This window comes from Octopus sinensis, linkage group LG2, assembly GCF_006345805.1.
Source record: "Octopus sinensis linkage group LG2, ASM634580v1, whole genome shotgun sequence".
Classification (NCBI taxonomy): Eukaryota; Metazoa; Mollusca; class Cephalopoda; order Octopoda; family Octopodidae; genus Octopus; species Octopus sinensis.
In genome coordinates this window covers 50887212-50915076 of record NC_042998.1, presented here as the reverse complement: position 1 = coordinate 50915076, position 27865 = coordinate 50887212, and the positions used below count along the sequence as shown (strand labels likewise).

Below are 27865 nucleotides of genomic sequence, written 5' to 3'. Positions count from 1 at the left end.
TTTGAAAGAAACAAAAAAACAACAAATGTAAAAATATACCCTCTTTAGTTTTTGATTCCTCCATGAGGGAAATTCTCCTTGGAACTTCCTATATTTACACTCTATGAAATATTATAAAACATGGAGGATGATGAAAAGAGTGTTGAAACACTCATAATGGAATTGTAGCCTGTCCTTCAAAATTTAAATATTTTTAGTTACCATACTCTCATTTTTTTTAACAACCTCTCGCTGAGCTGACATTTGGGCATATAGGAATATGAACTCATTTAGTTGGGAAGAGTGACTAGGATGTACTTTAACTTGCCTAGTAAAAATCATATTGGCAATAATATCCTGCCAGTTAAGAAATAATGAGATTTAAATGGTGTGGTGGTTTTAATGAGGTCTATGTTTCTACACTGAAAAATGAAAAAAAAAAAAAATTATCCCACCACAAAAGACAAAGGATTCAAACTCTATCCTCATGAAGCTCTGGACATCTTATATTCTTGGCCTCTTGGTACCCAGAAACTTACACCCTCAATATTTATGTTTTCCATAAAACTTGACTTATAAGTCAAGTCTTATGGAAAACATAAAGGCATATCATTTAATTTATCTTCCTCAGTTTCAGCATAAACTATTGGATATATTCACAGTTAGACGTGCATATTAATGAGGGAAGCAAAATAGTCCTTCAAATTTAAATTTAACCACATTAACATTACCAACATGCTGCTTAAGTGAACACTAGGTTCTTATTTTATGTTTTCCCCATTTTTTTTTATCGAAAGCCAGCCCAAAAGGCATCTTATTTAGATTTAAATTACAATTTCAACCATAATATTTTTAAGCTTCAACTTTTCTTGTCCTATACTTTTCCAGGCAATATCAGCTGAAACAAAGGGAGGTGTGTGTGCATGTGCATATGTATGTGTGTGTCTGTCTATCTGTCTGGCTGTGTCTGTGTTTGTGTGTCTTCTCATTCAAAAAAAAAAAAAAAGAAGCCCCATTTGCATGAATATACCATAATACCCATCCATAATTAACACACTGTATAATATGAATAACAATCAAATGAATATTCAATACATGAAGTATACTGTATATAGTAAGAAAAATTCCTCTCAGTACCTGAATAATTAAACACAATCTGAATTTTCACTGAATAAATAAATTAACAGGAGAGGGTATATGAATTAATGACCTTTATGTTTGTGGGCTTCAGGTAGTCTCAATATCTTATTATATTTATAATTTCATTATACTGCAGCCGAGTTGTAGCTGATTTTAAGTTAAAATTCTTCTGATAGTCAATTTGACATCAGACTCAACTCCAGATTAGATCTGCTCCAAGATAAATTCTGTTTCTAGATTAACTTTCTTTATGATTTTAATTTGTTTATTTATTTAACTGATAATAGCTCTTTGAAGAATCACAAAACAACTTGAAAAAAATGTTTATATCTGAAAAGTTTATTTACGTTCTGCCTTTAATGAATTCAAAAATGAAGAGTAGCAACACCAAATTCTCTTCTAAAAAGACTAAAAGTCTTTTGGCATTATTTACTAGATTATTGTTGCTGTTGTTATTATTTAGCTTAAGATCAGCTCCAGCCAAGAAGAATTCTGTTCAAAGATATTTCTACCAAACCAAAATCGTAGCTATGGCCAGTGCCCCCTGACTGGCTCCCATGCCGGTGGCACATAAAATGCACCATCCGAACATGGTCGATTCCAGGTTCGCTTGACTGGCTCCCATGCCAGTGGCATGTAAAAAGCACTATCCAAACATGGTCAGTGCCTGGGCCGTCTGACTGGCTCCTGTGCTGGTGGCACATAAAAAGCATCCACTACACTTTCGAGTGGCTGGCGTTAGGAAGGGCATCCAGCTGGAGAAACATTGCCAGATCAGATTGGAGCCTGGTGCAGCTGCTGGCTTTCCAGACCTGAGTCAAACCGTCCAACCCATGCCAGCATGGAAAATGGACGTTAAATGATGATGATGATGATGATGGTGAAACATCGTGTTATTTATTTTTTTTACCATTTTTTTTTTTTTAAATCTGAGACTACATTATTCAAAGTGTCCTCTTTTTTGAAGATTGTAGTGTGTGATATAAAGTTTATTTGATTGCTATTTCCAACCAATTGAGCAATCATTTAGAGTTTTCTTAATTGGTTTGTTAACTATTGTAATATTATTTCTTAACATCAAGTCAGACTTAATGAAGCAGATTTATGATTAAAGGTATTCTAGCCAGTAACATCCTCCTACTTTATTTTTCTTCCCTTTTAGGCCTGCAAGCCTATATTATCCAAGTGGTGTTCTTTGTTTTTTGAAGATGATAGGATGTGATAATAGAGATTTAGCAGCTACTAGATAAAAGGGATCTTTTTAGTTGCAATCATAAATTTGAGAATTTTAAAATTAAGAAAAAATTTGAGAATTTTAGAATTCAGAAAAAATTTTTAAATTTGGTGTACTGATGTAATTTTCACGCTGAATTTGAGATTCCTTTATTCCAGAAAAAAAAATTAGGAAAATGTTACAGTGATTCAAAGCTGAATAATTTTTAGCCAATCAGAAAAGAGGGATCAGGAACTGGCATTTTCTGTGTGATAACTTCTGTCACAAAATGATTTCCATCAAAATTTGTGGTGGTGGTGGTTGTGATGGCAAAAATGTCACAGTCATGCTTGTACAGCATCCTTGTTACAATGCAAACAGGGCAGACTACATCTTTGCTTGTTTCTATAGAAACATACACTAATGTGAGATTTAAAGCCATGTATATAATGGGGGCTATCCATTGGCTAAAATTACCCAAAATTTGCAAACTTTAAAAGCTATTAGTATTATTATTTATTAATCAATGTCAAAAGTGAATTTCATTTTCATAATTAACATGCAAAACTAAACTGGTATACCAAATTTGAAAACAGTTAGAACAAAAAGTGAAAAAAATATGAAATCTCTAATAGCGACCAGAAAGATCCATGGGGAAACTAGATGCTAGATTTTATAAGAATGTTTCTTACTCATGTGTGTAATGCTAAAAATTCTTGTAGCAATGTTTTTGATGTTGGAAATAACTATGTGAACACAGAAATTATCTCACTGCCATCATATCTCAACAGCTCTCATACCTAATTTGGGTTTATCTTGCAACCAGGTAGTCAGAAGAGAGGATAGAGGAGAGAAAAGCCCCTAGTCATAACAGACTTTTCAAACTTTTAAGATAGATTCAGTTGATGTTTATCTGGAAATTTACAGCTGTAGTCTTGCTGATTTTTTATTTTTAAAAGGTATCTCTAGCCTTTAAGGAAATCTACTATTTAGAATTTTACCCTCTGTTTTCCTCTATACAACCTAGTTAAGATTGGTTTCAAATATTAGCACAAAGCCAGCAATTTCGGATGAGGGGGAATATTGATTATAATGACCCTAGTATTCAACTGGTACTTATAGATGAAATGTCATTAAGCATTTTGCTTGGCATGGTAACACTTCTGCCAGCTCACCACCTTCAACCTAGTTAATGTTGTCAAGATATACGGTCTATTCTCTAACATCTTCTTGTCATCCCTTGTGTACTTTTTACCTTGGCCCTTTAGCATTTAAACTGGCCACATCAGGTCTTAATATCCTCCCTGTTTTATGTTCAAACAAGCCAGATCTGTCCTTTCATACTTATCCTACAATGTCATTCTAAAATAAACAATCACATCATAAAAATCTCAGAGCTGTGAGATAATGCAGGATTAATTTGAAACAATGGGAATAAACAACAAACATTACATTTACAGAGTAACCTGAATGCTAAAGTACTAGATATAAAATAGTTGGCTTTAGTCAGTTCTCATATCTTACAAAACTTTATATATTTCCTCATCACTAAATTAAAACTAAGGAAGTTAATTAGCAAAACCATTAGAGTATTTGATACAGTGACTTAACATTATTTATTCCAAGTCCCTGTGATCTGACTTCAAATCTCATGATGGTCAACTTGGCCTTTTATCATTGCAGGAGGTTGATAAATTAAATATCATTGATAGATTTTGTAGAATTTATAGAGCATTGAACAAAATTCCTTGCAATTTCTGTTTTGGTTTTTCTCATTCTGTGTTCAAACTCTACCAAGGTGCCATAATTATCACTAATTGCTAATTATTGCTGACTACAGGAGCACTCTAACTAACCTGCGGTTGGTCAGTTTGAACACATAGATTACAATAGCATAGATAATTTTACATCATCATGCCAAGCTCCACCAAGTTGTAGATCAAAAATGCATAAATGGAATGGAAAAATTATCTTTTAGATCAGGGGTTCAAAACCTTTTTTTATATATAGACCCCTTTGATTACTGTTTTATTCTGGTGGACCCCCGTAGCTATTTGATGATTGAAAACTAGATTTATAGGAACTTCTTTCAAAATTCCCATTTTGCTTTTCACTCATCTTGTGAAGGTTGAACTATGTAAAATGTCAGAGACAGAAACCTATCTGTTTCTTGCAATATATACCAATACATAAATCTAAAGCAAAATTTTTCAGGGGCCCTTAAAATATTATTGTGGATCCCCAATTTACTATTTTGCTGCATTGACCCCAAAAAGTTTCATATGAACTCTCAGGAGCCATGTGTAAAATGTTAAAGAAAGAAACCTAGCTGTTTCTTGCTGTACATACATCTGAAGTAAAATTATTTCAGGGGCTCTTAGGATACTATTGTGGATCCCCAGTTTACTATTTTGTTGCGTTGATCCCCAAAAATCTTATATGAACCCTGAGGGACCATATGTAAAATGTTAGAATAAGAAACCTAGCTGTTTCTTGCAATATGTACCAGTACATACATCTAAAGCAAAATTTTTGCAGGGGCCCTTAAAATACTATTGTGGATCTTCAATTTACTCTTTTCTTGTGTGGACCCCCAAACATCTTATATGGACCCTCAAGGGACCATATGTAGAATATTAGAGTAAATATTAAAGTAAGAAACCCATCAATATATATATATATATATATATATATATATATCTTACACACACACACACACACATATATGTATATATATTTACAATTGGCTTCTTTCAGCTTTTGTCTACTGAATCCACTCCAAATCTTTAGTCAGCCTATGGTGCTATCCATTGGCATGAGACCCAACAACACATGACTTGGAAGCAAGCTTTTTAACAACACAGCTATGTCTGTGCCTATGTTCTGGACAAATTCAACCGTTATTTCAAGAAGGTCAAACGACCACAAAGAAACTTTCTTATTGGCTCATTAATTTTCCAGTGGAATATTCTTTGGGGGGTTTCAACTCAGAGAGAAAGTTTAAAAGGTTAAAAAAAGTCATTAAAATAACAGCTAATTATTAACTTCAACGTCAAATTATTTTTAAAAGTTCTCAATTAGAACCGTATTTAAAATGATATTAGTATTCTTTATTTATTTTAGTTATTTTTCATTTACCTCAAGCCAATGTTGCCATTATTTGCATCGAAAACTTTTACCTAAATAGATGGTTAGCAAATTTTGCTATATTTCCATCAGCTCATATTTTTTTGCCCATCACCAAACTTATTGTAATAGAAAGCAGCAAGTGTATTAGTTATCTTTTTGCTTTCTATTATACAAGTCAGACCATTTGCAAATTACATGCATGACTGCACAATCAAACAGGTGAAGGTTAGCTAATTTCCACAGAAAGGCTCAAGGGATAAGTGGGAAAAAAGTGCGCTGTAGCATGACATGGTGCAAGTTTCCTCTATTATCAAGTGATTTCATACGTATATAGTGATTTATGTTGTTACACCGTTGTATTATATAACTTCTTAAATAATAGATGGGGGAAATGAAGAGCATTAGTACATATTTTTGCCAAGAGTTGAAGCATTTAAGAGTATGGCTTGATGAAATACTTGATCATATTAAGTTAATTGAGTCAGCAAACTATGTAATATCTATCTATCTATCTGACTGTCTGTTATTCTTTTATACTTTTAGTTGTTTCAGTCATTTGACTGTGGCCATGCCGGAGCACCGGCTTATACACACACACATACACACACACACATATATATGTATAATAAATAAATGCACCCTTTTAAAGCCTAGCCAGGCTCATGGGTCCAGTTTCCTGGTTTCAATGGCGTATGTGTTCCCCAGCTGGACAGGACGCCAGTCCATCACAGGGTTAATCATTTTTACCAGCTGCGTGGACTGGAGCAACGCGAAATGAAGTGTTTTGCTCAAGAAACGTGTCGCCTGGTCCAAGAATCAAAACCACAATCTTACGATCATGATGCTGTCACCCTAACCACTAAGCCATGCGCCTCCACATATATGTATATATATATATATTATATATATATATATATATATGTGTGTATATATATATATATATATATATATATATATATATAATAGAAGGTTTGGAGATGATGTACAGGTATTATATATTAGAAGAAATGAGGTACTCAGAAATATTAATAAATATGTGTAAATATAAAACCATCCAGATTTCTGAGTACCTCATTTCTTCTAACATATATATCATCATCATCATCATCATCATCGTTTAACGTCCGTTCTCCATGCTAGCATGGGTTGGACGGTTCGACCGGGGTTCTGGGAAGCCAGAAGGCTGCACCAGGCTCCAGTCTAATCTGGCAATGTTTCTACAGCTGGATGCCCTTCCTAACGCCAACCACTCCATTGAAAAAAATTAGAGATCTGTACAAATCAAATTTTTATACATAAAAGATGGAGGTGGAAATAGCACAGAAGTAAATCTAATACATTTCAATTTAAGAAGAAATTTAATAAAATGATTTTTTAGATTATATAAAGAAAATATTACCAGATTGAATGATGAATTTCATCTTACCAAATACGTGTAAAAATTTATAAAAATTTGAAGTAAAAACAGTTTATCTTCTGTCTGTGGGTCACAAACTTGTCTAGAGAATTTTTATTAAGTCTTCTTTAAATATAGTTTGGTGTAGAGTTCAAAGTGCTAGAGAGTAAGAGAGGGGGTGTAGTTGTCTATTCATCATCATCATCATCATCATCATCATTTAACGTCTACTTTCCATGCTGGCTTGGGTTGGGCAGTTTGACTGAAGACTGGCAAGCCAGAAGGCTGTACCATGCTCCAATCTGATCTGGAAAAGTTTCTGCTGCTGGATGCCCTTCCTAACACCAACCACTCCAAGAATGTAGTGGGTGCTTTTTACAAGCCACTGGCACAAAGGCCAGTCAGGTGATACTGGCATCTACTGCACTTGAATGGTGCTTTTTATGTGTCACTGGCACAGGAGCCAGTCAGGTGACACTGCCAATGACCACGCTCAATTGGTGCTTTTTACTTGACACTGGCACAGGAGCCACTCAGGCAGTACTGGCATTGGCCACAACCATGATTTCACTTGACTCAACAGGTCTTCTAAAACACAGTTTATTGCCCAATGATTGAAAGGTACTCTTAAATGGGCCAAGTTATGCTACACTGGCATAGGCCAGTGTTACAGTCATTGCCTAAAAGACATCTTTGTGGGTTCCTGCCAAGGGAGTGACTTGAAAGCATTTATTGAATGGATTTTATGTCCACCTGTGTGTGAGTGTGTGTCTATTGTGTTGAATGTCCTTTCAATATGTTTCAAATGTGACCAGATGTGTGTTGATGGGTGTGTATGTTGGGATGAATGTCTGTTACCTAACTGAGGGACCAAACTTTAAATTCAAAGATAGCTAAACCTTCAAAGTCAAGTCCAATCTCACCTGCAACATAAAAAACATGATCTACATAATTACATGCAATGGTTGCCAACATAATTACAGAGGTCAGACGGTCCGATCGTTACGCAACAGAATGACGACCCATCAACAACAGATCCAAGACAAATGCACAAGGAAAATTCCTTTAAGCAGCCAGTTTGCAACCTGTGCAGGAATGGATTTACCAAATTTCAAAATTTTCCCCTCTACAAGTGCTCTGATTCTTTCAACCAACAACAAAGACTAAATAAAGAAAGGCAATTTATTAACAAGAATAAACCGCAATTAAATATAAACCCAACCGCTACCAACCATGAAATAAGAACAGACACTTAAAAACAATTTTATACATATTTGAAAAATACTTCCCATCAATTCTTAAATCTTCTTTCCAATATATATATATATATACTGGGCCTGATGAAGCCTTCTGGCTTCACAGACCCCAGTAGAACCGTCCAACCCATGCTAGCATGGAAAACGGACGCTAAACGATGATGATGATGATGATATATATATATATATATATATATATATATATATATATGCATGCACACACACACACACAAACATACACACACACAAACACCCACACACATACACACAAAAGAAAACATCACAAAAAATAACTCACAAGCACACACATGCACAAACACACACACACAAACATACATGTACATACACACACATACAAAAGAAAACATAACAAAAAACAACTCACAAAAACACACATGCACCTCTGCATAGACACACAAACGCACTCACACCTCTGCACACACACACATAAACACAGATACATGCAAAAGAAAACATTGCAAAAATACACACACAAACACTCACACACAAATACATACACACATACACCACATAAAACATCACAAAGACACACACACAAACACAAACAAATATACACCCACACACAAACACACACATACACACAAAAGAAAACATTGCAAGAAAACACACTCACACACATACACACACACATACACACAGCTGGTGACCACACACATAGACACAGGTGGAGACACTCAAAAAAAATACATCTGACCCAAAGGAAAATCCTAATTCTTTCTTCAACATGACATTCATCACAACATACACACCCATCAACGCACATCTGGTCACATTCCAAATATACTGAAAGGACATTCAACACAATACACACACACACACACACACACAGGTGGACACAAAATCCATTCAATAAATGCTTTTAAACCACTCCCTTGGCAGTAACCCACAAAGATTTCTTTTAGACAATAAACAACTCCCTCTCATACTCTCTTACACTTTGAATTCTATACCAAACTATATTTAAAGAAGACATCAACGAAAACTCTCCAGACATGTTTTTGACTCCCAGACAGAAGATAAACTGGTTTTGCTTCAAATTTTTATAAATTTTTACTGATAATTGATAAAACAAGTTTCATCAGTAAAACCGGTAATATTTTCTTTATATAATTTTAAAAATTATTTTATTAAATTCCTTCTTAAATTGAAATGTCTTAGATTTATTTCTGTGCTATTTCCACTTCCATCTTTATATATATATAAAGGACAAGTTACAAAGTGACTCAAAGGCTGAGAGTTTCATGCATTGGCACTTATCATAGTTTGTAAGTACTAATGCTCAAAACTCTCGGGCCTTGAGTTACCCTGTAATTTCCTGTTACTAAGATATTATGGCTGCCCCCTCGTTATCGAGTATGGCCATTGCACGAAGCTTAACTGTTACTGGTGCTGTGATCGAATGTGACTTTTTAACCCAGCTAAAGATCTACAATATCTTGTACAAAATTGGCACCTAAAACCTTTACTGGTAACAGCTGGCTGTAGTTGTAACTGGGCTTCTTGTAGCTTTGCATGTCATTTAAGTCCTCCTGCCGAATTACACTCTCTTCCACATGCCCGACAGATATGATTAGTATGGTGTATTACACCACCACCAGTGGCCAGGTTGTCACTCAGCTGTCTCGTTTTATGACTACAAAGATGACTCTTGAGTCCAGCTTTACTTAGGCAGGGTCTTGCACAGACATTGTATGTCAGCATCAAAGGAAGACCCTTCCCTTCTGGAAGTGTAACAGCGATGCCCTTCCTAACATCCCTCCTTACTTTCTCATGTGCAACACGAGATTTCTCAAAAGTGGCTGTCCCCTCATGCACAATCCTTCTCCACCTGCTACGATCAATAGCTATGCCTTCCCATGTGTCAGGAGAGATGCAAGTATCTCTTAAGGATGCCTTCAGCAAGTCCTTATACCTCTTTTTTGGTTTATGTGGAGGTCGTTCTACTTTAGCTAACTCTCCGTAAAAGAGTTGTTTGGGCATCCTTGAATCCTTCATTCTGACCAGATGATCACTCCATACTAAGATATCATACATGCATACATACATACATACATACATACATACATACATACATACATACATACATACATACATACATGCATGTATACATACATATATATACAGTTGCAGCCAAAATGTTCAGAACGGCATTGTTTTCGTCAGAAAAGTAGGTATAAGTTTTTATCAAAGTTGTTTTATATTCTATAATTTTCACAGGCAATATTAATTGTTATTGTCTGAGATTTTGGTGTAATTTAAGAGGATAATACAAAAGTTATGGATGATTTAGTGATTTACTGCAAAACCCATGGCGGCCAAAATGATCAGAACGGTTGAAAAAATAACAAAATAATAAAAAATGACAGAGAATACTGGAATTATTTAATATTTAGTGTGAAGCCGTTTAGCTTCAATCACACTTTGACATCTTCGACTGCATGAGGAAATTAAATTTTCAATTTCTTGCTGGGTGATCTTATTCCATTCTTCCTGAAGGGCATCCCATAATTGCTCGGTTGTTTTAGGATTTCTGGCTTTTGAATGTTCTCCTAGAATATTCCACACATTTTCAATAGGATTGAGATCTGGGCTTTGAGCTGGCCAATCCATAACAATAACCTTTTCAGCCTTGAGGAAGTTCATGACCACCTTAGCCTTGTGACATGGGGCATTGTCCTGCATGATTATGGGTGGTCGCTTGGTTGAATTTCTCAGCACAGGCAAGGCATGATCTTTTACAAGTTGTTTATAAACTCCTGCATTTACCTTTCCATTTAATTGCACCAAAGGGCCCACACCATCTCCAGATATCATCCGCCAAACCATGACACTTCTTCCACCGAATTTAACACTAGCCTTAAGGCATTTAGGTGACAATTTTTCACCTACTTTTCGACGAACGTACCTTTTCCCATCTGAGCCAAATAACATAAACTTAGATTCATCACTGAAATGCAACGTTTGCCATTTTTCTTGAGACCACAACACATGTTCAGTTGCAAAGGTAAGACGACACTTTTTATTCTTGGAGCTGATCAGTGGCTTCGCTGCAGGTGCTCTTGCTTGTAGGTCATGTTCAACTAAACGACAAGACACAGTTTTTCGAGATAAAGTTTTCTTCAGTACAATGCTCATTTCCCGAGAAACAGCAGCAGCAGTTTTAAATCTGTCCTTTTTAACCAACTTTACCATAGCACGTTCTTCTCTCTTGGTCGTTTTTCTTGGCCTACCTGTAGACTTTCTAGCTTCACACGAACCACAATCATTGTAGACCTTAAGAATACCGTGAACAACACTTTTTGACTTGTTAACAATCTTTGCAATAGACCCAATACTTAAATTATCCTTCTTTCGAAGCTTAATAATCTGCTGACGAATTGGTAACGGAGTAAGTGGCATTATATTAACAAAGTACACTGCAGATATTCTTACTAATGTTTAGTAAACGAACCGTCATGTAAACAAATTCAAAACATTAGAGTTTGCCAGTTAAATATACTAAAACATGGAGTAAAAGCAACCGTTCTGATCATTTTGGCCGCCATGGGTTTTGCAGTAAATCACTAAATCATCCATAACTTTTGTTTTATCCTCTCAAATTACACCAAAATCTCAGACAATAACAAATAATATCGTATTTATTGTCTGTGAAAATTATAGAATATAAAACAACTTTGATAAAAGCTTATACCTACTTTTCTGACGAAAACAATGCCGTTCTGAACATTTTGGCTGCAACTGTATATATATATATATATATATATATATATATATATATATATATATATATGTATATATATATGAAACAAAGACTTGAAAAACCAAATGTTTGTAATGTACTACATTTTTTTATAGCTGTTTCTGCCATAAGATATGGTGGACTCTTAGTTGAGTACCAGTATGACATCCTATATCTGCATCAGAGCCTTGAACATGAAGTACACTTTATTTGGGTATAATGTCTGTATGTTTTAAAAATGTAACATTCCCAAATAAAGTGTACTTCATATTCAAGGCTCTGATGCAGATATAGGATGTTATCCTGGTACTCAACTAAGAGTCCACCACATCTTATGGTAGAAACAGCTGCAAGCGAATGAAGTTCATTATAAACATTTGTTTGTTTTGGTGTCATGTCTTTGTTTTCTATTACTACTCTGTACTCATATAACATTGTATTCTAGACCATATATATATAGAGTTCTACACCAGGTTATTAGTCTTGCTATGCCTAAGTGAAATATTGATTTATATACATACATATATATATGTATGTATAGGTGCAGGAGTGGCTGTGTGGTAAGTAGCTTGTTTACCAACCACATGGTTCCGGGTTCAGTCCCACTGCGTGGCACCTTGGGTAAGTGTCTTCTACTATAGCCTCGGGCCGACCAAAGCCTTGTGAGTGGATTTGGTAGACAGAAACTGAAAGAAGCCTGTCGTATATATGTATATATATATGTGTGTGTGTATGTGTTTGTGTGTCTGTGTTTGTCCCCCTAGCATTGCTTGACAACTGATGCTGGTGTGTTTATGTCCCCGTTACTTAGCGGTTCGGCAAAAGAGACAGATAAAATAAGTCCTGGGGTCGATTTGCTCGATTAAAGGCGGTGCTTCAGCATGGCCGCAGTCAAATGACTGAAACAAGTAAAAGAGTATATATATCATCATCATCGTCATAATCATCATCGTTTGATGTCTGTTTTCCATGCTGGCATGGGTTGAACTGTTTGACTGAGGTCTGAAGAGCCAGCAGCTGCACCAGGATCCAATCAGATCTGGCAATGTTTCTACAGCTAGATGCCCTTCCTAATGCCAACCACTCCAAGAGTGTAGTGGGTGCATTTTATGTGCCTCTGGCACAGGAGTCAGTCATGCAGGCCTGGCATTGATCACATTCGGATAGTGCTTTTTACGTGTCACCGGCATGGGGGCCAATCAAGGGATACTGGCATCTGCTACATTCATTATGTGCCACTGGCACAGGAGCCAGTCAAGCTAACCTGGCATCAACCGCATATGGATGTTGCTCCTTCCGTGCCACCGGCACAGAAGCCAATCAGGGGGCACTAGCCACAGCCATAATATTGGTTTTACTTGACTCAACAGGTCTTCTCAAGTATATCATAATGCCCAATTCATAAGGGGTACTCTTAACTGGGCCACACATGCATGGCTGCAATCTCACTTCAGTTGCTCAGTCTTCTCAATCACAGCATATCTCCAAAGGTCTCAGCCTCCTGCCTTTGCCTCTGTGAGGCCCAATGTTCGAAGGTCATGCTTCACTACCTCATTCCATGTCTAGATATATATATATATATATTATATTGTGTGTGTCAAACTAACTGATTATCTGTATATTTATCTATTTATCTCTCTATCACTCTCTTTCCTGCCTCTCTGTCTACATGTATATGTGTGTGTATAAAATCACACACACACACACATACTCATATATATATACATACATCTATCCATCTATTCATCCAGCCAGCCAGCCAGCCATTCACACAACCTATTTTATCTATTTATTTATTTCTTTGCTATCTCTATATAAATATTTATATTTATATGAATACTGACACTTTAATGTCTATCATAATTGCATGTCATTGAATATTACTGCAGATGCTGCTATCAATATCAACCACATAAATATCCTTCCTGCTCTCAGCTTAGCTACTTCTTCCCAGCCATACTACCTCCCTCACTCGCTCTGTCATCATCATCGTCATCATCATCATCATCATCAGCATCATCATCATCATCATCATCATCATCATCATCATCATCATCGTCTTCGTCATCGTTGTCATCGCCATCATCATTGTCATAACAACAGTTGTAACAAGACCAATATTGCTGTCTGAAATGACACCTGGGAAGTCTCTATGAAGTCACTTTACCAGCTAAAAATAACAGTCAAATTTCCCTCAAGATTATACCAAGCCATTTATTAAAAGCGAAGGGCAAATGTGTAATGTAGTCTTGATTGTGCATAGCTTGAATTCAGGGTGAGATGGTCATGGCAGGAATGCTTTGAATGTAGGTTTGTTCAATAATGGTTGATCTGGGGTTAATCAAGCAGGTGATTAATTGGCAGCTTCCTTAGAACTCATCAACATCATATGCTTTTGTGTGTGTGTGTGTGTGTGTGTATGTATGCTTGTATGTCTGCTTGCATGTGTGTGGGTGTATGATTGTGTATGTGTGTGCATTTGTATGTGTGTTTTCACTTGTGTGGGTGTATGCTTGTGTATATGTGTGCGTGTGGTTGTATGTAATATGTATGTGTCTGTGCACTTGTAAGTGTGTTTGTGTGTGTGGGTGTACGCCTCTGTATGAGTGTATGCTTGTGTGTATGTTTGCATGATTGTATGCTTGTATGTATGTTTGTGTGTGTGTGTGTGCGCGCACGCTTGTATGTGTGTTTGCATATGTGTGTGGGTGTATGCTTGTGTACATGTGTATGTGTGTGTGTGTGCCTGTATGTATTTTGTGTGCATAGGTGTATCCCTGTGTAGGTGTGAATGTGTGTGTGTGTGTGTGTGTGCATATGTATGTGTGTGCATGTGCATTGGCAGATAACTTCAATAAAGCTGTTGATGCACAGAAAAATAAAAGTGTTGAGATGCGCCAAACCCTGATATGCAGCCAAGTTAATAGAATATATTGAAGGAGAAACATTTGCACCAAGATATAACAGACATGATTGAGTATTTCACTCATGTTAAGGACAACAAAGATTTCTTTTGCCAAAATGCTTTATGACATGACATTGTTTGCATTAATTTTCCCTGTTTTTTTAAAAAAAACCAACAATGAGAAAGCAAGCTACAATATTTCTTTAAAAATCTTATATACTGTTCTTGTCAAAGTGTTCTCCAGCCTTCTTTATGAAATGTACTATAACCCTCTTTTTATGATGTACTACAGGTTTTTCTAAAGTGTTTTACAACATTTCTGTAAGAATGTGTAGCAAACACTCAAGTGAAATCCTTCTCTCCCCTTCATTATAATACTAGCAGTATCACCCAGTGTTGCTTGGGTTTGTTTCGACTCTTTAGAATTAGAATTTTTGAAAAGTAAAAATTTTGCATTATGTAGCTTGTTATTCTCTTTAAGTGAACATTTTTCTGGTTGAAATACACCGAAAAATGGCGACACAGCAGTCAAAAAATCGTAAAAAATAGGGATTTTCATAATTTTTGGTGTTAACATGGTCCAATTTGAATTTTTTCTTGTACGGAATGAAGAGCAAGCCTTCTTCTATCATACTCTCAATTTTGGTCACCTTATGCCACAGGATCTTGTGTTAGTTGAAGGCTACCAAACCTGCCACATACACACAGACAACTTCAGCTTTATATATATAGATATGCTTTCAAATGCAGCAGGTAACTCTGATTGGTTGTTATTGGCACAATTTGTCTCTTGCTCTGTTGCGTCAATACCAACTAATCAGAGTAGTGGATAGAACAGGGTCCGAATAGTGGCCAAAGGTTAGCTGTTACCTGCTGCATTTGAAAGCATGTATTATAATAGAATGGAGAGAGGAATTTCTCTTGAGTATTCACTACAAGTGTAATATAACAATTTTTTAACCTTCATGGTCTTCATAAAAAGCTTCTTTTTAAAGTGTTCTGTTATGCAACAAGCAAAAATGCTAGTTCTAAAATCTCTCTCTAAGAGATCAACACAGTAGTTGTACTGACAAGTAATATTCATAGCCACTTTAACATGGCTGTCCATTCGAGTGGACTCTACTGCAATTTTTTAACCTCAAAAGGACATTGGAGTTAAAAAATTGCAGTAGAGTCCACTCAAATGGACAGCCATGTTAAAGTGGCTACGAATATTACTTGTACTGTTACGGCTTTCTTTTTAAGCCTTCTTATTAAAGGGTGCTGCAGCATCCATTTTAAATTATATTATTCCCTTCTTTTTAAAGTGTTATGTAATCTTTTTTCATTCTTAATTTCAAAATGTACTTCAGTCTTTCTAAAATGAATTGTAATCTTTTTACAGTGTGCTATAGTTTTCTTTTTAAAAAAAATACTATAATCTTGTTTTTAACCCTTTAGCATTCAAATTATTCTGTTAAATGTAAAGTATATTTATTCACATTGATTTGAATTAATAATGCATAATATCGTAGCTGTGAGACTTTGGTGATGTAATTGTTTATTTTTAGAATGGCATTGTAGGGTATGTGTGCAAGGCCAGATCTGGCCGTTTTGAACATAAAGCAGGTTGAACATAATGAGCTGGATAAATGCTAAAAAGTTAAAGCATACTATGACCACCATCTTTCCAAAGTGTATTTTGAAGTATTTTGTGACATGGTGTATTATAATTTTCTTTTTAAAGTATACTATAACTTTCTTTATGAAGTCTGTTATAACCTACTTAGTAAGGTGTATTTTCTTATGATTATTGCATTCATTTTTCTTTCTGTCTTTCTTTAAAGCCATTTTTAATTGACGGATTCAAGTTTGATTTCCGCATATATGTCCTTCTAACATCCTGTGATCCTCTCCGGATATTTGTCTTTAAAGACGGTCTCACACGGTTTGCCACCTGCAGATATTGTGAACCTAATACCAGTAACATTGTAAGTTCTATTGTACTTCATTCTTTTTACTTCATCATATTTTTTTTCCAATGTAGAATAAATGAAATCTTTTTATCAAGCAGGATTGAATAATCTGCTATGTCCACCTATTTTTAAGACAGTTTGGTAAAAGTTTGTGGAAGTCAACAGTGTACTGGAGCAGTTGTCATGTTTGGTTGAAGCTTAACTTGCATTCTTCTAGTATGACCACTAAGCGAATTTGCAAACATAGGATAGTCATAGCTTGGCTGCTTTGATCTTAAGTTTGTTTGGCCAGAGCTGACTTGGTAATTCTTTTAATTTTGGTCATTCCTTTAGATCTACTAGAACTAATCAAAATTTCTCAATGGTTTCTGCTACAACTTTGGAATCAATCTCTGTATTTGATAACAGTAATCATTATTCCTGCTTTGACCAGAGTCTAGTTCTTTTTTAATTTATTATCCATACTAGAACCTTGATTCCAACAAATCCTTACACTGTAGTTCAGTTTCTACACTGACTATTGTTGGTATTAACTATAGTTGGTCATGCAAATGACATTATACATATACAGGGTTATTCAAAAAGAATGAACCAATTTCATTATGCAATATTTTAATAAGGAAAAGCAATAAAAAACTCCAGCTAAGTCACAAGTATTTACTCACAGTCAACTTTTATTTCCTGTCTTACTAGTGTTTAAAGTGGCCACCACCTGCAACATAGTCAACATCAATGCGATAAGAGAATTCCTCCTAGACACGTATCAGCATATCACGATCCACTGAGTACTTCTTTGGTGGTCTGGTTGAATGCTTTATTGAAGTTTTTCCATTTCCCTTCTATGTCAATATCTTCTAGAATTGCCTCAAGCAAAATCAAATTTATTCTTTAGTTCCATAATCAACATACTTTTGATATGCGTCTGGGAGGAATTCTCTTATCACATTGATGTTGCCCACACTGCATGTGGTGACCACATTGAACACTTGTAAGACAGGAAATAAAAGTTGATTGTAAGTAAATACTTGTGACTTAGCTGGAGTTTTCTATTGCTTTTCCTTATTAAAATATTGCGTAATGAAATCAGTTCATTCTTTTTGAATAACCCTGTATATATATATATTAAAGATAAATTTTCAGATTTTGGTAATCAGGGATACAGAATCCAAGTGGGTACCGTAGTTGCTTTTACCAGTTATTAATGCTGGCTAACCTCAGTGAGTGTATAAAAAACTCCAGTTAGTTTGATTTACTAACAAACATACTTAAGGAAACCTGATACTAAGCTTTAATACTACCACTCACCATTTAAGCATGGCCTACGTCTGCAGACTGCTAAAATTCATTGGACAACTAGTTATTTTATTTTTAACCAGCAGAGTTGAAATGGTCAGGATCTAGGTTATTTTTGGAACAATGACAACACCACATGTATGATAGATTTTGGCTGGACTTGTATTTAATTTAGATTCCATTTGAACAATGCAGTTGACTCCACCCTAAAGAAGCAACAATTAACAATGAATACACATAAAAGTGCAAATTTTGTTGTGTGTGTTAATTGCTACTGAAACATATACAAGTGCAGAAATAAAAAGAAGTAATTAACTGCTGAATAAAACTTGATATAAATCTCTGTTCTTCTTAATTATATTTTCATCATATATATATATATATATATATATATATATATATACACAAGGTGGTAACAAAAATTTCTGGACTAGTTATATTTAATAAAGAATAACTTATTTATCTAAGTTTTAGCATTATCATCTTTGAAATAGTCACCTTGAGCAGCAATACGCCAGTCCCAGCATTCCTGCCACTTTTGGAATATGGTTGGGAAGTCATTTTCCATAAGCAAGTCAAAGATCTTCAGTGATTTGCTCTTGATCTTGACAACGGTGTTAAAACGGTGACCTTTGAGCTGCATATGCATCTTGGTGCTAAATATGGCGAATATGCAGGAAGTGATACCATATTGTTTTTTGACGAGAAACTCTCGAGTGAGGAGAGCCGGTGACAGGGTGCATTGTTGTCATGAAGAATCCAATTCTTTGCACTCCACAGATCCAGACACTTGCCCTGAATGTTCTCCCTCAAATGCTTTAAAATGTCGTTGATTGCCCTCCAGCAATTTTCATGAATAAGCTGATGAATCTTCTCCTCATTTTCGGTAGGGTGACGCTCATGGCAGGTCTTCCAGATCTCTCATCGTCTTCCATTTCTGAAGTGCCTGTGCCACTCAGAACATTGTATACAACCCTGATGTAATCTCCAGGGATACAGGCATCCAGCAATAGGACCTCCGTAATGCTATGATAGACCGTGAAGTCTGGTGTAGCATGGTAAATTCCATTGTCTTGACCACGGTCGAACAATAAAAAATAATAATAATAATAGTATACGACCCATTACCTTGTTGCCATAAGCATGCCAGAGTGTCTCTGTAGCAGACCTCCCAAGTTTAAAATTTCATGTTGGCGCTTTGATCCAGCTTCCTGTCCATGATAAAAATCGTAGACTACAGCATATATATGATCACAAAAACACAAAATTTCACAACTTGCAAAATAAACACAGCAATGTCACTTGGTCTACTGCCTCATGAAGGTTGCTGCTAGCTTTCATTGTGCACTCAACCATGTGCTGCCACCAGTTGGCATGCTGCAGAACTAGTCTGGAACATTTTGATACCACCTCATTAGAAGCAGCTCAAGGGATATAAACAATACCAAACACACATACACAATGCATGCGTTACATATTTTGTGTATGTGTGTTTGATATCGTGTATATTTCATGGGCTGCTTCATATTTGAATTTTTTGTCCATGGTATGAAACATTGAGACATACTAGCTGATGGTTCTTACACCATTTTACATATAGGCGGAGGAGTGGCTGTGTGGTAAGTAGCTTGCTTATGAACCATAAGGTTCTGGGTTCAATCCCACTGCTTGGCACCTTGGGCAAGTGTCTTTTACTATAGCCTCGGGTCGACCAAATCCTTGTGAGTGGATTTGGTAGACGGAAACTGAAAGGAGCCCATTGTATATGTATGTGTGTGTGTGCATGTGTGTGCGTGTGTGTGCGTGTGTGTATTTGTGTGTCTATGTTTGTCCCCCCAACATTGCTTGACAACCGATGCTGGTATGTTTACGTCCCTGTAACTTAGCAGTTCGGCAAAAGAGACCAATAGAATAAGTACTAGGCTTACAAAGAATAAGTTCTGGGGTCGATTTACTCGACTAAAGGCGGTGCTCTAGTATGGCCACAGTCAAATGACTGAAACAAGTAAAAGAGTTATAGCCTTAGAGGGCAATTTAGTTTACATCAGGCCTCATTTCAAACACGCAGTATTGACAATTCACAAAAATGACAAAACATCGATGTCTATTGTTCCTGAATGGGACCAGATGCAATTATCTTGCTTGCTTATGGCTTTTAGATGTTTTAACACCAGGCAAATCGATGAGAATATATTCCCTTATGCCTATAAGTGCAGCCTACACACAAACTAGCAGAACACATGCTAGAATTCTTCTAAAATTGAATAAAATAAATAATGACGAGCAAAATGGGTAGTAGTAGTAGTAGTAGTAGTATAAACAAAATGTAAAAGTATTTCGGTGCATAACTTTTGGCCGAGAGGGAGTGAGGGAGGGTAAAGCCATAAAGAATGAGGGTGCTTTTTCAACAATATCATAGAAAATAAATATCGTTGAAAATGTATCTTCGCTCTTTATGACATTTTGTGTATCAATCTGTGATTAATATACCAAATTTACTACTTGGTGATTAACTCTGCATTTATAATCTGTGCCTGTCACAAGAGAAAATAACAACCTGTGTGTATTACCGTAATCTTTACAGTGAGTACTTTAAAAGATGTTTACCTATTTCTTTACTACCCACAAGGGGCTAAACACAGAGAAGACAAACAAGGACAGACAAATGGATTAAGTCGATTATATCGACCCCAGTGCATAACTGGTACTTATTTAATTGAACCCGAAAGGATGAAAGGCAAAGTCGACCTCGGTGGAATTTGAACTCAGAACGTAGCGGCAGACGGAATACCGCTAAGCATTTCACCCAGTGTGCTAACGATTCTGCCAGCTCGCTGCCTTTAAGAGATGTATACCTTGCTTTACTTAATCTCATATTTTCCTTCATTTTGGCTCTGTTGAAGATGTCATTGTGTGGGTTGCTTCCTATCTATTCACTTGATCAATTGATCAATTGGTAAAATTGAACCATGAATGCACCCAAATGTATAGCAGAAACAACTGTAAGCCTATAAATAAATAAATGTATACAACCCATTATTTCTATGATGGTTTCTCTCACTGAAGATTATGTATGTATTCAGCTTTGCCGAACAACCTGCACAAATAGTTTGTGTATAGTATATTATCTTGTAGCTTTGAAATTTCAAAGATGTGATTGTTTATTTTTATGACACTGCAGGGTAGGTGTAAGAGGCTGGATCTGGCCAGTTTGAACAAAAAACCGGTAAAAATATTTGAGCTGGATATAGCGTGTTTAAATGTTAAAGGGTGAAATTGATATAGTTTTGTTTGCTGAGATTATAAACAAAGCCATGGTCTGGGTGTTTCTGGCTGATGAGACACAGCAAGTTGAAACACCAGTGTCCCAGAATCCCTTTCACCAATGCTGTGAATGTGTTAAGAACACGGTGGGATTGTAAAAGGGAGAAGTTGTTATCCTGTGACATATACAACAGCAACTAGCACATTTTCATTTGAATCTACTTATGCAAGTCATAGCTTTAATTGAAAACCGTTAATCAATATTTCATGTTAGTTTATATTCCAAACACTAGCTTAATAAGAAGAAAGCTGTGTTACTAATCTTTTATTATTTTGAAAATGAACGAAGCAAAGGCTGTGTATTTCAGCAGAAATACGGTCGGAAAAGGGTTAAGGAACAGGTTGCCATGAAATTTCTGCTATGTATTTACTCTGTAATTATCTCTTACTACTACTACTACTACTACTACTGCTGCTGCTGCTGCTGTTGTTGTTGTTGTTAAGCAACAAGATGGGTAAGGGTGATAGGTGATGGTCTAGGGCTTAGAGGCAGGAGACCCCAGACCTTGGAAAAAAAAAATCTTGGTCGTCTTGTAGTCGAAGACTCTTCGTTGATGCCCAACATGACTGGGAGGTGGCCCTCGAAGTCACTGGAAATGGAGATCTCCAGGTCCAAATTCTTGAACGGCTGCTTCTGCTACTACTACTACTACTACTACTACTACTACTACTACTAACACCACTGCTGCCACCACCACCACCACCATTTTGGCTAAGTTTGTTGTTTAGTCCACAAGTCACCTCTTAGCTGAATGAACAGTTCAATAATCAGAGATAATCCTGTCATGATTATCACATCTTATTTTCAAGCATTGTGTCAAGAACTACTTTATTCAATCTGCTTTTTTTTTCCTTCTTTTTTTTTTCTTAAGATGAGAAGGTGTAATATGAAGAAGTTTTGGCGAAAAAATACTTTTCAGATATTTAGTTATGTTCTGTCTGCACCCAGATTTCTTAAAGAAAAGAGAGAATACATTAGGTTATGTAATATTTCATAACCATAAAAAAAAGGCAGGATGATAATGGCTGGAATTCTTTTGATCATTGTTCTGCTCAATCAGGGTTGACCCGGGGCTAAAAAACAAGAACGGCAATGAACAGGAATTTTGAAGTAATCACATTCTAAATGTACGTTGTGTTAGTAGTTCCATATGAAGTATCTAAAATTATATAAAATAAAAACAAATTGATTGCAATTGAACTATTTGTACAAGAGTATGTTCAGCCTTTAGTAGAGAAATAAGGGCTTTCCAACACAGCTAAGTAATTTTACGTCTCTCATAAATTTAATGAGATTTAATGAGAAATTTGCTGTGGATTTCTTATGGAACATCTTTGTTCTTCTAGAAAGATAAAAACCAATATGGTATAGGTTAAATTAGTCTTTATTCTAGCATACCTTTCAAAGACTATTTGGAAATTTGGATTCAGCTTAGAATGAGGTTGGTACTTGCAGATTGTTTGAAGAAAGAAACTGAGGAAGAAGGAGAAAAAAAAATGTGCAGCCTTTGATATATAGAGAAGAGATAAATCTGTGTAACTAAGAATACAGACAGGGCCTGTAATAATAATCCTTTAGATAAATTAGAGAGGTTTGAAGGTAGAGAGAAAACCTTAAATTGGCATAATAGTGTTTGATGAGGATTTTGCTAATGGATGCAACTATATTTCAGTAGTTTTGTAAGAAGTCAATTTACCAGTTCAAAAGGTTTGCATTTATTCTCTTTGAGGAGAGTCTTGCAAGGAATTTTGGTACCGTAATTTCTCAAAATGTGAATCTTACACACACATATATTTACAAGCTTTGATTCCATCTTCAATCCACTTTATACTTTAAGTATGAAATAAAAATGTCTAATTGGAATCATAACTAAAATTGCCGTATTTCTTATTTCTTATTTGTAACTGTTGTTCCATTTATACTTTATTACATAATACGAACTTACATTCTCCACCATTTCATCTCACTCTCCTTCTGTATCTGTCTATCTATCTGTCTGTCTGTCTGTCTGCCTGTCTCTCTCTCTCTCTCTCTCTCTCTCTCTCTCTATCTATCTATCTCTCTATCTATCTATCTATCTATCTATCTACGTATCTATCTATCTATCTATCCATCCATCCATCCATCTGTCTATCTCTCTTTCTCCTTCTCCTTCTCATTTATTCCCCCTGTTTACTTTTATTTTTCCCTGCCTGTCTCTCTTTCCTTCGTTGGTTTATTTTTGCCTCTTATCTGTTGTTTTACATAATTATATCCTGTCTAAACTTTACCTCATGGCTATTTCTCTCATTATCCTTTTCTCCTCCATGTTCCCAAACAATCCGCTTACACTCTCTCTCTTAACGTCTTCCATTTCCAGGATAATGTCTACATGCATCTCACTAACTACTCAATCAATAAACACAGTGAAGATTTTGTCCGAGATGACAATGCTGGCAGCAAAAGGTAAGTAGAAAAATCATTACTGCTCAATTATATGATAACAGGAATTTTCTCCTAATTATATCCTTAGATGTATTTTGTGTGCATGCGCATGTGCATATGTGTCTGTGTGTGAGTGCATGTGCCTGCGTGAATTATCTTTGGAATTTTCTTCATGGAACCAACCACTACCATATATTGTTTACTCTTCCCTTCATTAAATCGTTATGATTGCAATACATTAAAAAAAAAATAGGAAGCTTTTATTTTCTTTACAAATGTTCATTTTTGATAACATGCAAGACAATTTTGGTAATAGTGTTTTTCATCTTTTAGTTATATTTAGCTGCCTTATCTTTACATGTGCATATATATATGAGAAAGTATCCGTTATACTGATGGGGATAAGTAATAAGTAAGGAGAATGGGTGTTGCTTACTTGGTGGCGTCCTTGGGGTTGTATACGGTGGCCAGGGTAGATGATATCAGTCAACATTGTCATTAGTTAATTAGACAAGATGCAAGAAAGCTGAAAGGTATTATATTTAAAACCAATTTGAAAGCAGTAAACATATAAAACAGCCTGTTGTGCTGACACTCGCAAATTATACGAATGTGACAAAATCTCTTTACATTCAATCAATTAGATGGCAAACTGGCAGAATTGTTAATGCATCAGAAAAAATTGCTTTCTTCTGGTTTTTAACATTCTAAGTTCAAATCCCACCAGGATCAACTTTGCATTTCATCCTCATGGGGCTGGTTGGGATGGGGGGGGGGTGCAGTTCAATGAAATAAATTCTCAGTCAAGCACTGGGATCTATATATAATCAACTGACTGCCCTCCACCTGAAATTGCTGGCCTTGTGCCAAACTGTGAAACAGTTACTATCATTCATTCAATAACTGGCACTCCGTCGGTTACGGCGACAAGGGTTCCAGTTGATCCGATCAATGGCACCGCCTGCTTGTAAAATTAACGTGCAAGTGGCTGAGCACTCCACAAACATGTGTACCTTTTTTTTTACTACCCACAAGGGGCTAAACACAGAGAGGACAAACAAGGACAGACAAACGGATTAAGTCAATTATATTGACCCCAGTGCATAACCGGTACTTATTTAATCGACCCCGAAAGGATGAAAGGCAAAGTCGGCCTCGGCAGAATTTGAACTCAGAACATAGCACTAGACGAAATACTGCTAAGCATTTCGCCCGGCATGCTAACATTTCACAAACATGTGTACCCTTAACGTAGTTCTCAGGGAGATTCAGCAGGATACAGAATGTGACAAGGCTGGCCCTTTGAAATACAGGTACTACTCATTTTTGCCAGCTGAGTGGACTAAAAAGCAGTAAGTGACAGAATTGCTGCTGCAGCAATTGAAATGCCTTCTCAGTATTCAGTTATACTCCTTTACATCTGTTTGGTTTTCATTCTCCCTGGATTGATGAAGTAGACTGTCTATCAAGTACTGGACTGAGAATACATCATCTATATCTCTTCCTTTCTGTAGGCTTTTCTTTCCACAGATAAACCTTATCTGCTTTCCTCTTTACACTTTACATCATGACATTTCTGTGATACACGATCCCTATTGATCGTTTTTTTTCTTTCCTTTTTACGATCCCTTTTGATCGAAAACCTACCCCACTTTTTTTCTTTTTCCTCCCCAAAAAGAAAAGCTCTACTTTGTAATTTGTCCCTTCTGTGTTCAGCCCTGTGTGGCTAATAAAGAAACATATTTTTGACCTTGTCACTTATTTAGAAATTATTATTAATGTGTCAAGTGTGATGTATTGACAGAATTCCTAGGGGAACAAAGAAAATGTTTTTCAGTATTAAGTTATATCCTCTTATATTTTGAATTTAAATTACATTGAGGAAAACTCTGCTTTTCCTTCTTCAGAGTTTGCTAAATCAGACTTCCAGTTTGATATAACTAACCACTGTCATCACTATTGAAACCTTATGTTGAGTTGGGATATTATCATTGTTGCTATTATTATCATTATTGAGTGAGAGAGCAGTTCATGCCATCAAAGTGACACTGGGGTAAAATATACGAAGCCCAATATACCCATCATGACTACCCGTCTGATAAGGGTACACCAGGCACATGCATCACAACCATATGTGCGCGACATGGTGATCTCATATCAAGGTAAACAGCGCATGACCTTGCAGGTGGGGCCCAGTTAGAATTTTCTTCAGGTCGAGTAGCCCATCTCGCTCAAAAGGTCCCTGAATAAGAGTTGTTTAAGGATGTTGAACGAATCACCCATGTTTCCAGAGGTGAATTATTCAAACCCCAAAGAATCCCTCTCAACACATGGCTATGATGCTTCCCCACTACTTCTGCTCATTATTATTATTATTATTATTATTTTATTATTATTATTATTATTATTATTATTATCATTATCATTATTATTATATTATTATTATTATCATCATCATCATCATCATCATCATCATCATCATCACATCATCATCATCATCATCATCATTATTATTACACTTAGCAACATTTCATATGTCTTTATATTCTAAGTTGAAATTCTGCTGGGATCAACTTTGCCTCTCAACCTTTCAGGGTTGATAAATTAAGCATCAGTGAAACACTAGGGCTGATGTAATCAACTAGTTTCCTCTCCCACGTTTTCAGGCCTTGTGCCTATAGTAAGAAGGAATATTATTATTTGTAAGGCAGCAAGCTGGCTGAATCATTAGCACACCAGGTAAAATGCTTCGCAGCATTTCATCCGTCTTTTCATTCTAAGTTCAAATTACGCTGAGGTCAACTTTGTCTTTCATCCTTTTGGGGTTGATAAATTAAGTACCAGTGAAATACTGGAGTCAATGTAATCAACTAGTCCCCTCCCACCAAATTTCAGGCCTTCTACCTTTAGTTCAAAGGATTATCATTATTATTATTATTATTATTATTATTATTATTATTATTATTATTTGTCCTTTAAGGCAACATGCTAGCAGAATCGTTAGGACATTGGGCAAAATGCCTAGTGGGATTTCATCCATCTGCACATTCTGAGTTCAAACTCTACTGAGGTCGACTTTGCCTTTTATTCTTTTGGGGTTGATAATATAAGTTATGCACTGGGTCAATGTAATCAACTTACCACCACCCCAAAATTGCTGGTCTTGTGCTAAAATTTGAAGACAATTGTCCTAAGGTGGTGGGTGAACTGGTGGACATTAAAGCATCGGTTGTCAAGCAATGTTGTGGGGACAAACACAGACACACAAACATACACACACACACACACACTCACACACACACACACACACACACACACATACAGACATATATATATATACACATATATATATATATACATATATACGGCGGGCTTCTTTCAGTTTCTGTCTACCAAATCCATTCACAAGGCTTTGGTCGGCCCGAGGCTATAGTAGAAGACACTTGCCCAGGGTGCCATGCAGTTGGACTGAACCCGGAACCATGTGGTTAGTAAGCAAGCTACTTACCACAAAACCAGTCCTACGCCTTGAATAACATTATTCAATGTGTCTTCCATCTTTTTTTAAAAATCAGCCGAATGTGATTTGAAAATTTCATTGCTATTTCTAGTCAGTCAAACGACCACACAGAGGTTCACTTCTTTGCTTCAATAGTGAGCGAGTGTTTGCTAGATTGGTTTAATCCAGAATATTAGCTCGAGTGATAAAACCTGTGACCTGGCAATGTGAGCTACCACTCCTCTCTACATGGAACTAACTGCAGAAATTTTACAGAGTGTGTTGTGTTAATGTACTGAATGCATTGACTAAAATAACACACACTAAGTGTAATTTTTGTCATTGAATTATTGACAGAATACATTGTTATTGATTCAATTAAAGAAAGAATTTTTTTTTTGATGATGATGCAGCAAATTACATTTCAGTGTATGTGTGTAACAATAGCAGGTTAATAATGAAACAATAGCCAAGTTAGTTGAATGCATTTAATGCAAGGTGCATTAAAAAGCTTGCTAATACAAGTGTAGGAATGGCTGTGTGGATAAAATGTTCGCTAGGTGATTGGAATTTGGTAGTCAGACTGAGTTC

The 27865-nt window shown here is 36.0% G+C and overlaps 1 protein-coding gene and 1 long non-coding RNA gene across 7 annotated transcripts in view; one reads left to right on the top strand and one right to left on the bottom strand.

The window, feature by feature from the left end:
• Positions 1–27865, top strand: part of LOC115232355 (tubulin polyglutamylase ttll6-like) — a 497092-nt gene that overhangs the window by 340618 nt on the left and 128609 nt on the right. For all 6 annotated transcript variants that reach the window (XM_036513235.1, XM_036513233.1, XM_036513224.1 and 3 more), the window contains 2 exons: positions 16605–16748; positions 23711–23796. In XM_036513235.1, coding sequence (XP_036369128.1) covers positions 16605–16748; positions 23711–23796 — 230 coding nt within the window. The remainder of the gene's footprint in view (positions 1–16604; positions 16749–23710; positions 23797–27865) is intronic.
• LOC118767885 lies at positions 972–16788 on the bottom strand. The gene is made up of 5 exons (XR_005003792.1): positions 16779–16788; positions 11738–11745; positions 8013–8020; positions 3334–3336; positions 972–1135 (listed from the first exon to the last, which is right to left on the bottom strand). It is a non-coding gene; the product is annotated as an uncharacterized LOC118767885 (long non-coding RNA).